Raw genomic sequence first — 15,412 nt, 5'->3', positions numbered from 1 at the left:
AGGCAAGCTCACATTGACTATTTTTCTTCTCTAATCAATTGCTTAATAAATGGGTTGACAGCGGAAAGTAGAATCCCAAAATTTGCAGCGATCTGGCGTTGATTAGTCCACGTTCAGATTTTCAGGATAATATGGTTCAACTGAGATTTTAAGACTTTTAATGCTTCTTTGATCCGTATCGTATTTAAATAGTGGTATATTGATATATAGAACAAAAACTGTTAATGAGTATGAAATATGTTTTAAACTTTAATTCTACTATGTACGACCCGGATACTGGCTGTCAGCAAAGGGAGCGGAAACTTAAAACATGACTAATTTTTGTGGGATATCTATCTCTAGGCGTATCAGAATTTTAGGGGAATTTTTGACACTCTTAACACAAAACTGCGAATAAAATATTAAAAAAAAAACTCGTAATTTCTTTTTTTAAAGTGGGTTGTTTATTTTCTTTATGGAATATACTTAAAAAAAAAAGTTGTTTAAAAGATAATAGAAATATTATTTTTTATTTAAAAAAAACTGTTTACACAGAGCTGGTGCGCCTTCATGCAGCCATTTTGTTTACGTAATGAAATCAATTGAATTTTACGAGTTAAATATTTTTAAATTTTTTCACTTGAAAAATCTATCAAAATTTTTCTATTGGTTCAATTTTTACGATATTTTCAGGGTCAATGTGTAGCGCGTGGCAAGAAATGGAAATGGAGTAGAGGAACAAAAAATGAAATGCTGGAATAAAATAAACATGTCGTTTATTTTCTTTTGAGAAATGAAAGTCTTGGGTGTACACGTGTTCATTTGGCCGTTGGCGACTACGCGCGTGGAAGGAAAAGGGAATGCAATAGAGAAACGCAAAGTGGCAAGCCGGCCTGTAGAAAGAGAGGATTAAGCTCAGTAGAGAGTTGCGCACATGTTTGTTTTGATGGACCAAAGCTGAAAGGGCAATAGAGTGAGAAAGTTAATCCAGTTCATGGAGATAGAAAGCATATAAAGTGCACGTACAGTCTGTTAGCTTTTTGTCCCACATAGTAGCAAGTGGTGTGAGGTATGCGCGTGTGCGTGCCTGCCGAAACGGCGGTGGCTGGTGCGCCGACCAACCACCTCGGAAGGCAGGTTGGAAAAGGAAGAAGCCGCTTATTGCTCTTTCTTTTATAGGTGTTTCCGGTGGTCTTTTGCGCATGTGTGGATTTCCTTTGAAAGGGGAAGTGACGTTGTCCATGCGTGCGTGTATGTGAGTACATGTGTGTACGTTAGCGTGTGTGTATATACATGTGAATGTGAGTGTATGTACGCGAACGTGAATATATGTACATGTGTGGACGTGGACGCGGATGTTTGTGTGCGCGTATGTATATGACAAGTAATATAGCTTGACATGTGAACACGTGTTTTTGTGTGAGACTAGAAAAGGCTCGCGCAATACTCCTCTTCCTAGGAAAAAAAATATATGCAGTGTATATATATTTATATATATATATATTTTTGTAAGTAATGTTTTCGGCAATTGACTGTACGTCCTGTTTTTTTTGTTTTTTTTTGTGTTGGTGTGTTTGTTTGAAAAAAACGTCAAAAACGGAATGTCAAAAACGAAGTGTGTTCATAAAAAAAAGTATTTATTTACGCGTGGAAAAGGCGTTTACTCTTTTTTTTAGGGTGATATTTGTTTGGTTGTTTTTTTTGTGTGCTGACATGTGCAACGAGTTGCTTGGACCGTGAAGTGAATTGTTGGTTTGGAAGGAAAATTTTTGTTTCGTGTTGAAGATGTCTTCGCATGTGAGTCTGCGGTAATGTGTGCACTATTTGGACAGGCGCTAGTTGCGCATTCGTTCTTGTTGAACGAGTTTCAGTTGCCGTTGTCTTCGCATGTGAGTCTGCGGTAGTGTGTGTACATTGTCTGTACAGGCGTTTGTTGTGCATTCGTTCGTGGTTACCGAAACTTCCAAGTTGTGAGGCTATCAGCGTGCGTGGTGCATCTCAACTCATATTGTTGATTCAACTTCTTCCTATGTGTTGATAGGGATGTCCTGTAATTCTTTCTTTGTTGTTGCGTCTGCTGTGTGGGAGAGAATGTGTACAGGCCTATGTGATTTTGCTCCTCGTGTTTGTTGCAGGGTAATGTCAGGAAACCGTGAAAAATGTTTGTTGAGCTAAAATTTTTTTTTAATTCGATGTTAAGTCGACAGATCCGTGTTTGTTTTCTGCCGAGTCTGATGAGGGGTTTTGTCATTGTTGTTTGTAGTAGTTATTCCTGTCGGTAGTGGTTCACTTGTTTTTCTTTGTTGAAAAGTTCGTTTTTTTCTTTATCAAATAAAACGCACGTCTCACTCAAAACAATTAATTTAAAAAAAAGGTAGGGTCACTATGCTTGTTCGTTTCGCGTCAGTCGGGCGCCAGTTTGTTGTGGTGGTGAAAATTAGGACTAATGAATTGTCTCGAGGAAGAAACAAACGATGTGTTAAATTGAATTAAATGAACTAGTATTTATTTCGTGAAGAAACAAATGAAAGAAAAAGGTACAACACGTCTTTAGTTTGGCATGCGTCTCTCGTTGTTAGCTGGTGAGAGGGAAAGTTTATTGTTGTAGAGAGAGAGAGTGAGTGCGTGCATGAGTGTTTCGTTTACTCACATTCATTCCATTTTAAAATAACGAGGTCACCATTTTCCTGTAGAAGACTAGGATATATAAATACCCTAACTCGCTACAAGAAAAAATAATGAAACGAACTGAATGAAAGAAACAAAGAACTCAAATGCTGGAATAAAATAAACATGTCGTTTATTTTCTGCTGAGAAATGAAAGTCTTGGGTGTACACGTGTTCATTCGGCCGTTGGCAACTACATGTGTGGAAGGAAAGGGGAATGCAATAGAGAAACGCAAAGTGGCAAGCCGGCCTGTAGAAAGAGAGGATTAAGCTCAGTAGAGAGTCGCGCACATGTCTGTTTTGATGGATCAAAGCCAAAAGGGAGATAGAGTGAGAAAGTCAATCCAGGTTATGGAGATAGAAAGCGTATAAAGTGTACGTACGGTCTGTTAGCTTTTTGTCCCACATAGTAGCAAGTGGTGTGAGGTACGCAAATGTGAATATATGTACATGTGTGGATGTGGGCGCGTATGTTTGTGTGCGCATATGTATATGACAAGTAATATAGCTTGAAATGTGAACGCGTGTTTTTGTGTGAGACTAGAAAAGGCTCGCGCAAATTTTAAATTTTATGCTCTTTCCAATAAACCAAATATAATATTTCAAACAAACGTTTTTTTTTAAGTCACCCCCACTCCATTTTGAAATGTCTATTAGAATTTAAATAATTAATTTACTCACAAAAGTTTCATATACCACAAATTGAAGATAAAAGATCAAATATTCTAATTTAAAACAAAAAAAGTGTTTTTTTGAAATTTACCTGTAAAGTCCAAAGTGTAAAACCTTTTTTTTTAAACTCGTTGACGTTTTTTAAGAAGTTTATGTTATGCTTGGATTGTCAAGTAAATATTGGGCGCTGACGGCAATTTTTTCTATTTCAGTCAATGTTTTCTTCTTTTTTTTTTTTTTAGATATTTAAGAAAAAATTCACTCGATAAAGAAGAATTAAAATATATTAAATCAAAAATTCATGTATTGCTTTAAGAGAATTAAAAAATATAGATATATGGTAGAGCGAATTTTTTGTAATCGGGCAAAATCCATGAATGAAATGTTCATATTTTTCAAATATGGTAGCACACACTGACCACTTATATACATAAATATTCATTTATTTTATACAAAACTGAATAAAATATGCTTATAGTAAAAAAAACAACAAAAAAAAAAACGTACTTTTGTTCGTTATTATTAAATTAAATATTTGTTTATTCATATAGTTACTAAGATTACTAATGTGTTGCTTTTACGTTTTTGGAATAATTCTTTTTGTCATTTTGCTCCTTCCATATATAACAAATCGACAATCGACGAATTTCCGGTTTCACTAATGGCGGATAACATATGCCGAAAAAAAAAACATTTTCCAGGACTCGTTGTTTAAAAATCCTGTTATTTAAAAAATAAATTGAATATAATATGTAGCGTCTACCCTGGAACTAAAATTTGATAGAGACTTTTGAATTGTCCCCGTTTCCGGAGAGCTCTAAAATAGAGGACAAAAAAAAAACGTGGTGCCAAATTCGAGTGCCCTCTCTTCCTCTTTCGCTCGCTGACCCTTGAGGAGTTAACACGCGCTACTGCTGTGTCTGTCACATGTGCGCGACACGCGCTATGCCAGTTCTCATAATGAAACCAAAAAAACATTCTTCTTACCTTTCCACGCCACTTTTCACTCGAACGGCTATCCCAAAGAAAAATATTTAATTTATCTTTTTTTTTCGACTTTACGCCAAAAAAGAGAACATTTACCCAGTCAGTAAGGATTTCTTTCTTTTCTACGGACACAAAGAAACCACATGAGTGTGATACACAAAAGGGTAAATAAAATTACACTTCTTTTAATAAGCCAAGTCTGACTATTTATTTTCATTAATTTTTCTGAATATTTGTTTTTTATTAATGTTTATGAAAAATTATTTTTAAGGAGCTGTTCGTTGTTTTGCCCGGCGAGCAGCTCCCTTCACTGGTGACCCCTTTTCGTCAGACTTTGGTAGAACACGTGAGGAGCTGGACATTCTCAATTCGGCAGTTTAAAGACTTTCAAACTAAGTTTTTCTCAACCCAGGCCAGGGCGGCAAACCAACCATGGATAGTGATACCATATCAGCGACAACGGCAATACAGGCCGTTCTTAAAATTCCGCCTTTCTGGACACACGACCTGACGTTGTGGTTCGCCCACGTGGAAGCTCAGTTTTTCACTCAGCGAATTCACAGCGAATTAACTAAGCTGAACCACGTGGTGACCGCACTCACACACGAAGTGATGGCTGAAGTCCGCGACTTGATAATGGCACCCCCAGGATCTATTTCTTATGACACTTTTAAGTTGGAGTTAATCAGAAGAACAACCGACTCCCAACAAAAGCATCTCTGGCAACTGCTGATCAAGGAGGAACTCGACGACCGAAAACCATCCCAATTACTGAGATGGATGAAACAATTAATGGGCGAAAGCTTTCTACAGCCGGACATCCTCAAACAATTATTCGTTAGTAGGCTGCCGTCCAGTATTCAGATGATACTAGCGTCTTCCAAAGACACCACCTTGGTCGCGGAATTGGCGGAGTTGGCAGACAAAATCATAGAAGTAACGGTTTCAGTAGCCCCGGTGCACGCACAGGCACCAGAGGATTCCTTTCCCGAAACCTCAGGCACCTCCACATATATCCGCGAAGAACTGGAGAGACAAGCCCAACTAATCCAAAACCTGAGTGACCAGATTCGTGATATGGAGCTCAGACCAAGCAGATACCCGCGTCTGAGCGGACAGGACCGTTCTCGACCACGAAGTAACAGTCGAAATGGTGACAGGCTGTGTCGATTCCATGCGCGTTACGGCGAAAAGGCTTGCCGATGCTGCAGGCCTTGCTCTTTCATGAAGAACAATAAGCAAGCGGGAAACGTCCAGGCCAGGTGGTAGGGGCAACCGATACCTCTGGCATAAACCACATTTGTTGCACCCTTTACGTCACAGACAAGAACACTGGTACACGATTCCTCGTTGATACCAGTGCAGAAGTCAGCATAATCCCCAAGGAACTGTTGAAAGAGAAATGTACCCCGTCGATTTTCTGTCTACAAGCCGTGAAGCACTCATCTATTCCGACTTTCGGAGAAAAGTCGTTAACATCAGACCTGGGATTCCGACGCACCTTCCAATGGATTTTTACTATCGCGAAGCTTCCCATTCCAATTTTAGGAGCGGATTTCTTGCATCATTTTGGCATACTTGTGGACGTCAAACGCGGCAAATTAATCGACAATAGCACTGGACTTACCGTGCAAGGGAAGATTAATAGAAAGATGTCGATAAGCCCGGTCATATTGAAAGATGCTACGGACCCATACACAGACCTCTTAAAAGGTTTCCCTAATATAACTCGTCCTGTTTTTTGCAACAAAAGGGTTACAAACGATGTTACCCACCACATCCAGACCAGAGGACCTTCGGTGAGCGCGTGCCTGCGTAGACTCAAACTTGACCGCCTGAAAGTCACCAAGCAAGAATTTCAGCACATGTTGGATTTGGGTATTATTCGACCCTCCGACAGCAATTGGTCATCACCACTCCACATGGTGGCCAAAAAGTCAGCAGGCGACTGGCGCCCTTGCGGGGATTATTGAGCACTGAACAGTCGCACGACTCCAGATAATTACCCCATTCCTCACCTCCAGGATTTTTCAAACTCTCTCCATGGTAAATCGATATTCTCCAAAATCGATCTCGTCCGTGCGTACAATCAGATTCCTGTGGACCCTGAAGATATCCCCAAAACTGCTATAGCTACCCCATTCGGACTCTTCAAGTTTCTACGAATGCCCTTTGGACTGAGAAATGCTGGCCAGTCCTTCCAGCGCTTTATAGACGCAGTCTTACGTGGATTACCATTCGTTTGCGCATACATTGATGATCTACTCGTAGCGAATTCATCCAGAAGCGAACACGTGCAGCATCTACAGCAACTGTTCCACAGATTGTCGGAATACGGTGTTATCATCAACCCCAGCAAGTGTGAGTTTGGAGTCTCTTCGCTTTCCTTCCTGGGACATTTAATTGATTCAGAGGGTATCCGCCCTCTCCCGGAAAAAGTCCAATCCATTGTTGATTACCCGCCTCCCACTTCCCTTCGTAAACTTCGGGAATTCCTCGGGTTGATAAATTTTTACAGGCGTTTCGTTCCTCAGTGTGCTGAAATTGTACAGCCCTTAATGGATGTACTTAGGAACAAAAAGAAAAAAAATGAGACAATCACTTTGAACGGAACGGAATTACACTCCTTCAACAAAGTAAAAGAAGCGTTAATGGCTGCCACTATGTTGTTTTTTCCCCACCCACACGCTCCCCTATCCCTGTCAGTAGACGCATCTGATGTGGGCATTGGAGGGGTATTACAGCAGTTTGTAGACAAAACGTGACAACCACTATCTTTTTTCTCCAGGCGACTTCAGAATGTTGAGACCAAATATAGTACTTTGGCAGAGAACTTTTAGCCGTTTATTGTGCGGTCAAGCATTTTCGCTATATGCTAGAGGGATCCGACTTCACTCTTTTTACGGACCATAAACTGCTATCGCATGCCTTGCTCGCCAAACCCAGCAAGCATTCACCCAGAGAAGTTCGTCATTTAGACTACATTTCTCAGTTCACTTCAGACATCAAATACATTAAAGGCACATTATCGCGCATGCACATTGATGCCATTCAGCCTACTGATAGTATCGATCTTAAACAGATCGCCGTCGACAAAGAAATGATGAGGAGTTGAATAACTTGCTACATTCTGAAAGCCTATCGTTCAAACAGGTTCCCATACCCTTTTCTAGCGAAGTGATTTGGTGTGATATCTCAACCGGACATGAGCGCCCTTATGTTCCTCCCAAACATAGGCGAGCTGTTTTCTCTCAGCTGCACAGCCTATTGCATCCTGGCATCCGCTCTACACAGAAGTTGGTGACGTCTCGTTTTATATGGACAGCCATCAATCGAGATATACGCGAATGGACCAGGAGTTGCATACCTTGCCAAAAGTCTAAAATTCATAAGCACATTAAAAGCCCACTTTCGACCTTCTCAACCCCTGAAGCTCGCTTTTAGCACGTCCATATAGACTTAGTGGGCCCACTCCCACCTTCCAGAGACTGTACACATCTGCTGACTTGCATTGACAGATTTTCGAGATGGCCTGAAAATTAAAGATACTTCTGCCGAAACTGTGGCCAAAGCCCTTATCACACACTGGATAGCTCGTTACAGGGTGCCTAACACCATTACAACCGACAGAGGTAGACAATTCGACTCTTACCTCTTTTCGGAACTGTCTCACCTACTCGGATGTAAACACATACGCACTACTTCATACCATCTGGCGGCAAACGGCATGATTGAGCGCTTTCACAGGCAATTGAAAGCATCCTTGAAAGCATACTCCGACCCTAACAGATGGATGGAATACCTTCCCTTCGTTCTCCTAGGTATTAGGTCCACCATCAAAACGGACATTGGTCTAACCCCAGCTGAAATGGTCTACGGAGCCTCACTGACCTTGCCTGGGCAGATGGTCACACCTACCACCCCCAAATGCATGCCAGACTCGGCGAATTACACCTCCCGTGTAAAGGATTATATGGCAATATCTTTCAACATCGCGCCAAGAGCACAAGATGTACACATGCATGTTCCCAAGGACATGAACTCATGGACCCACGTGTTCGTCCGGAATAGTGGCGTGACTACCCGCTTTCAGTCGCCGTATTCCGGCCCTTACAAAGTACTCAAGAGATACCCGAAATTCTTCATAATCGAGATTAACGGCAGACGTGACTCGGTCAGTGTCGATCGCTTAAAGAAAGCGATTTTTGACGATGATGTCACACACATGCAGAAACCAAAGACTACGGTCCATTTCGACGACCCCGACTCATCGAGCACGACCATTTCTACCAGGTCGGGTAGACGCATTCAGCGCCCACACCGATTTGCTGTTTACACTCAGTGACATTCTGTACTCCTTATCGACATACTGTCTAGTAGGGGGGAAATGTAGCGTCTACCCTGGAACTAAAATTTGACAGAGACTTTTGAATTGTCCCCGTTTCCGGAGAGCTCTAAAAAAGAGGACAAAAAAAAACGTGGCACCAAATTCGAAGGCCCTCTCTTCCTCTTTCGCTCGCTGACCCTTGAGGAGTTAACACGCGCTACTGCTGTGTCTGTCACATGTGCGCAACATGCGCTATACCAGTTCTCATAATTAAATCAAAAAAACATTCTTCTTACCTTTCCACGCCACTTTTCACTCGAACAGCTATCCCAAAGAAAAATATTTAATTTATCTTTTCTTTTCGACTTTACGCCAAAAAAGAGAACATTTACCCAGTCAGTAAGGATTTCTTTCTTTTCTACGGACACAAAGAAACCACATGAGTGTGATACACAAAAGGGTAAATAAAATTACACTTCTTTTAATAAGCCAAGTCTGACTATTTTCATTAATTTTTCTGAATATTTGTTTTTTATTAATGTTTATGAAAAATTATTTTTAAGGAGCTGTTCGTCGTTTTGCCCGGCGAGCAGCTCACTTCAAATATATAAATATGGACAAATTCTTATACATGAAGAATAGAAGCACCCATAGCTTAGTAATTTTGAACAGGTAAGTGATTTTTTGGCAGTTATATATATTTATTAGATTTCGATGAAGTTAAATTTGTTGATTTTCGTGAAAGCGATGAAAAAAAAATATTGTATATTGTTTGATTAAACTTTTTATGATTTTAAAATTTGGTCTTTGCTCATTTTATTGAAATAAAAATTAGGGGTTGAAATTACATTTTCATATTATTATAAGCTTGTAGACATGGAGAGTCTATTTAATCAAATGTTTGCAATGACGGCTTGCCCAAAAAGCATGATACACCTAATCTATCTCTTTATTTTATGTGTGTAAAACAAGTTGCGTTCATTCAATGTGCGTGTTTAGCGATGACCATACTAGTTCAAACTGAAGCATGAATGAAGAAACCAATAGACATACAGTAGGTGTGTCAGAAATTTCGTTAAAAATAGTGAATAATTCCACCCCATCTTTCCAAGTTTATAACTCCTCGAAAAATGTAATTCAAGCCCTAATTTTTTTTTTCAATTAAAGGAGCAAGGACCAAGGTTTCATTAAAAAAAAAAAAACCCAAAAAACAAACAACCTGTTTTTTTTTTTTAAATAATTTTTTTTTAAATAAATTTTTTTATAAATCTGACAAAAGCCTGTATGAACGATTTTACAGACATATCTGGTACCAGTTCTAAATGTACTGCCCTAATGCTCATGCATGTAAAAAGGACAATGTACATTTTATAGCCGCCATCTATTTGATTTTCTTAAATAAAAAAAAAACTACTTGATCGATTTACGTTATTTTTGGAATATGACATTTTCATGCAGTGACAAGTACGTACATTATAAAGATTTTTTTTTTTCAAATTTTTATAATAAAAAAGATTACTTGTGGACCATTTATAGACTTGCACCACTTATTTAGTTAAAAGTGAGTTTGTGGGTGTTTTTTTTTTTTTTTTTTTTTTTAAATAATTTGTTTTTATGAAAGGTGAAATTTATCTGTTTTTATGAAAGGTGTGGTTTTTGTAAAACTTTTTTTTTTTAAAGTATTATAAATTTCACTAACGTGCTGGAGAAATGTTTAATAATTTTCCATCCCGTACGCCCCCCGATAATTGCTCCGTCAACACGAGACCATTTTATATCTCCTGAAGACACTTCCGTGTTTAGAAAAAAAAAAAGAAAAAAAAGGGTGACCGATTTACCAGAACGTGGTAACTAAAAAGTGAGCACCCCTTTCAAATGTTGAAATGATTTTTTTTTTCAGTTTTTTTTTTCATGATCTCGTTAATTAGTGTCCAATCAATAATAATCCAGTGAAAAAAATTCAAAAAACCTATCAGTATAGAAATTCGCATGGAGGTGATGGTTGTACAACTCTGCCAAAATTAATTTTAAAACAGGAACATAGATCAAATTAATTAAATTAAAAAATGGTAAAATTTATACAAACATTTACAATAGAAATGTGGATGCCCGTCTGGGTAAAAAAAACAAACCCAGCACCCTCCTTCTTTTATGACATCATTCTCAGACAGCTTTTCGACTGTCTCAGATTTTGGGCCTCTGTATATTCCGTATTTCCAAAAGTACGGTTTGTTGTGCTTATGTAGGCACCGCCAAAAATGGCCGCAAAATCAAGTTGTTGTTGTTTTTTAAAACTAAATTACATTTATTAAAATCCATTATTTCTGAGTAACTTTTTTTTTCCAGAAAGATAAAACCCTGAATTTTATCATATAGAAAACAGAATAATTTAAAACCTTTTCTACTATTTTTAATTAAATTTTAAATGTTAAATTTTCCCAAAAAGTTAACAATTGACATTTTTTTGTCTTGCACAAAAAACGTACTTAAATATTAAAAAAAAAGGTTTTTGAAATAATTAATTTATTTATTTATTGTTTAACTAAGATTTAGGATGATTTTCTAAGAGAATATGCAAAAATATTATAATATAAGTACCTGAATTTCAAATAATTCCACTTATTCATATAGGTAACCAAATATTTCGCTTCGATGCAGAGTCGAGATCGACTCTGTTTACGTTTGCGTTTTATAAAAAGAAAACTATGGCAGACCAAACAGGCCAAAAAAGCTTATTTTTCAGTGACGAAAATTTCAATGTATTATTAAGCTGAGGCTGGCCAGTACCAGATGGGTGACCATTTGTATGAGTTTGGTTTTTAATGTGTATGTGTGTGGGGGCCAGGCTCACCAAAATGGGGGGGGGGCAATTTAAAGCAGAATAAAAAAAAATTATTTCAGCGCGTTTGGTCCACCGTAGTCGAAAGGCGGCAAACGTTTTCAAACGGGATTGAAAAAGATGATGCTATTTTTAACACAAAGGGTACAACATTTATCGAATTTTTTTTTTTTTTTGTATCGATTATTCAAAGCATGCCCTGTTTAATAATGGTCATGCATTATTCGGCTCGCTAAAAAAAAATTGTTAATTTATTTATCAAAAATTTTAAAATGGCTTTTTTCGTATAAATATTAAAAAAAAATTTTTTTTGTTTTGCTTAACTTAAATTAATTATTTTACTCAACATATTCACCGAATTTCACACTTCAAAACTCAAAAGCGGGATAATTAAACACAATCGAAGTTCTGATATTCAGACGTCAAAATAAGGTATGCAAACAATTTTTTTTTTTTTTTTAATCTATAATTTTGTCCCTTACAACAACACAATATGTTTTGTTCAGTTTCAGATGATTATTTTAAGCATATTTGTTCCCACTTCAAAACAAGGGAGGGGTTTGTAAGCAAAAAAAAATATATATATAAATATCGTTTATGAAAAATAAGTACACTGTTATAAAGTTCATTCTTCTAATAATCGCTGAAAATTTCGTATTGATCGATAATTACCTGATTTTTGGTAGATTTTTAAAAAGATGGTCCGTCAAAAAGTACTGACCTGCCCCCCCCCCCCCCCAGTTTTGGCGGTGCCTATGCTTATGCGAACGGCAAAAACACTCGGTAAAGTCCTGCGACGAAACACGGATTTATTCGTCACAGAGGATAAAAAACTTAGGCCGGACTGACATAGTAGAGATGAGGATCGATACAGGAAAAAACGATCCCATAAAGAAAACCCCTTATAGAACACCTCTCAAGCAGCGGGAGGAAGTTAATATAGCACTGGAGGAAATGCTACAGGCAGGGGTTATAGAGAGGTCAAACAGTCCGTGGAGTTTCCCGATAGTACTAGTAAAAAAGAAGGACGGAACGAAGAGGTTCTGCGTAGATTTTAGGGCCCTGAACAAGATAACAAAGAAGTATGCCCGAGCGCTACCAGTAATTGATGATATACTAGCTTCGCTTGGGTCAGCAAAATACTTCTCAAAATTGGATTTGAAATCAGGGTATTGGCAGGTAAAGTTGAACGAAAAGGATAAAGAGAAAACCGCGTTCACCTGTCATAGAGGACTGTTCCAATTTAATGTAATGCCATTCGGACTTGCTAACGCTCTAGGAGTGTTCCAGGAGCTAATGTCCGTAGTATTACAGGGACAGGAAGAATTCGCCGTGCCTTATTTGGATGATATTTTAATATTCTCCAAAACAAAAAAGGAACATGTTAGGCATATAGAAAAGGTGCTAGGTAGCTTACGTAAGCATAACTTAAGGTTAAAGGCGGCGAAATGTGAGTTTTTTGGCAAGGAAGTGCAATATCTGGGATTCCGAGTGAGTGAGAAAGGTATCCAGCCGGATGGGGACAAAGTTAAAGCGATTCAAGCAATTTCGACCCCGACCACTGTGAAGCAGGTTCGATCCTTTATAGGCATGACCTCCTATTACAGGCGGTTTATCAAGGATTTTTCCGTAATCGCCGAACCGTTAATTCGGTTAACTAGGAAGCATGCACGTTTCTGTTGGGACGATGCATGTCAGTCTGCTTTTAATCGATTGAAATCGAAGCTTGCAGAGATGGTGACGCTGGCATACCCGGACACTAACAAAGAGATAGACTTCAGGATTGTGTGCGGGGGGGGGGGGATAAAATGGCAAGAGCCCCGATGGCCATCATTCACATAGATAGAGGCTGCGTGGCACACAGCGACTATATGAGGCTGACTGCCCAGATAATAGGAATTCGGAATACAAGGGCAGGGAACAGCTGCATGTCACGCCCCTAAACATATCTATGCCCACGGTTTGGGAACCTATAATTGTCACGAGAACGATGTCCCGGGCCTGCGTCGTCTAGTGGTGGACCCCTCCAGCGTGACCAGACTCGTACTGGTCCCTGGAAAACATACCTCCGCTGCTCCAGGCACGTTAAACGTGCATGACCCCAAGTCCGTGTGGCGACATTGTCCTCTTCGGCCGTCACTCTGGTTTCGTGTCTGTGTCTTCGTCGTCTGGCGTCAGGGCATACCTGAAATAAACTGCATCTTCACTTATGCCGGCAATCGAAAAACAAAGAAAAATCTCTGAGGTCATTTTCGTTTAAACCAAATAAAATAATTATTTGCAATCATTCTACATTTGTTTAAAGTCATGTTTTCGTTATCCGCGCTTCGTGATGCAGGTTGTATACTTAAGATTTCAGGTTAATTCTCTAGCTAAGAACAAGATCTTTTTAAGTTAGTCCCTACTGAGATTTCTGCCCCTCGGACCCCAGGCGGGGCGAGAGCCGATGTGTACGCTTCGCTCGCTGACCAAAGACTGCCAAAACCCTTCTAACTCTTTTTCGAGTAGGCGATCGTTGTTTATATCAAAAGCATCTTCCTTCCTTTTCTCCATTATCTTCTATTCCCCCCCTCTTACTTCTCTTGTGAATTTCTTTTTCTGTCCCTCTATTTTCTTATACTTTTCCCTTTCTCTATTATTTTGTGAACATATCTGTCAAACTAGCTTGGTGGTCTCTGAGTTAAACACCACGGGTCCCCGACTCCGAGCAGACATTTTGGAACCCAATTCTCGAGACTGTCCGAATCAATTACGTTAGTTAAAACTCATTCTCACCAGATCCAACTAGAAAAATAATCTCCTTTTTTTTTCCGCCATTAAAACAGATATCATGTCTCCCGAACATATCTCATAAACGCTTGTCTTAATCTTTGACACAGTATCAGCACGCCCCCCCCCCCGGCCATAAGCATTCTTATCTTCACCTAGCTGAACGGGACACCCGGCATCGTCCGGTGTCCCGTCACATAATGAGAAAGTTCCCGAATTTCTCAGGAAGCGAAATTCCAAAGGAATTAGGGAAGATGGAGGAGATGCCTATCCATAAACTACTAGAGTCATTAGAGGGAGAAGTAGGAAACAAGGAATGGGGAGGTAGATTACCAGTTTGGGCAATAGTTGTCTGTAGTATAGCTGGGTCGGCCGTATTAATAGCTCTAGTAGGGGTAGCAGTAAAGATAATGGTGATGGGTAATAAGGAAGAACAGTTACAAACAACCAGAGGGATAAGGACGGAGATAGGTCGGGAAGTAGAGAGGGAAATCCCAATGAGAGAAATGCTCCAGAGCCCGGTAGCAAGTAGAGGGAGTGGTGGGGACAGCACGGAGCGGGGATAGTAAGGAATTGTACCTATGGCCCCAAGGAAAAACAGTTGTGTAGGGAGTTCGGAGTTGCCGCCAACATTTAGGATCCTGGCGTTCTGGTCGAAATTTTGTACTATATGCTGCCCACATTTTAAAAAAGTAATTAAAATGTTTAGTCTCACATTTAATTAATTAGTCAATTAATTAAAGGGCCGAGGTAGTGGAAAATATTGAACAAATCGACCAATTCGGTAAAACGAGTAAAGTTGCAGCGTATATTTCGCTGTTAAGTGCGGACGATGCACTTATACCGAAGGGAGACCTTGTGCTTTCTTGTGTTGCTATTTTATTTTTTATTATTATTATGTTTTGGTTATTATTTAAAAAAAATTTTTTTTTATTTTTGTGGTTGTATGGAATCCATCGAAAAAAAAAAATTGTGATATTAAAAACATTATTGGAAATATTGATGGACCGATAGACGATTGGAAAAAAACAGAAAAAAATGGTTAATGGAGGGGTGTTATGCAATGGATGGCTGGAACCATCCGATACATAACTGAAAAGAAAAAAACTTCTTTAATAAAAGATTTAAAAGAGTGGGCATCGAATAATCGATTGTCCACCAGTCGAAAAGAG

At 39.0% G+C, this 15,412-nt stretch overlaps 2 protein-coding genes across 2 annotated transcripts; both read left to right on the top strand.

Annotated features, from left to right (window-relative positions):
• The first annotated feature begins 4,737 nt into the window (after window positions 1-4,737).
• On the top strand, window positions 4,738-5,574 carry LOC145246522 (uncharacterized). Its single transcript, XM_080108132.1, has one exon. The coding sequence runs from the start codon at window positions 4,738-4,740 to the stop codon at window positions 5,572-5,574; it is 837 nt and encodes a 278-aa protein (XP_079964258.1).
• A 2,458-nt stretch (window positions 5,575-8,032) lies between these two features.
• On the top strand, window positions 8,033-8,650 carry LOC145246521 (uncharacterized). The gene has a single exon (XM_080108131.1). The coding sequence runs from the start codon at window positions 8,033-8,035 to the stop codon at window positions 8,648-8,650; it is 618 nt and encodes a 205-aa protein (XP_079964257.1).
• The last annotated feature ends 6,762 nt before the right edge of the window (window positions 8,651-15,412 follow it).

This window comes from Euprymna scolopes, chromosome 24 (assembly GCF_053919585.1).
Source record: "Euprymna scolopes isolate OS-2025 chromosome 24, ASM5391958v1, whole genome shotgun sequence".
In the NCBI taxonomy this organism is placed as follows: domain Eukaryota; kingdom Metazoa; phylum Mollusca; class Cephalopoda; order Sepiida; family Sepiolidae; genus Euprymna; species Euprymna scolopes.
The sequence above is the reverse complement of the archived record's forward strand: the minus strand, read 5'-3'. Positions and strand labels throughout refer to the sequence as shown.

Coding starts and splice junctions, on each gene's coding strand:
- LOC145246522 (XM_080108132.1), top strand. CDS start 4,738: ATGGATAGTGATACCATATCAGCGACAACGGCAATACAGGCCGTTCTT.
- LOC145246521 (XM_080108131.1), top strand. CDS start 8,033: ATGATTGAGCGCTTTCACAGGCAATTGAAAGCATCCTTGAAAGCATAC.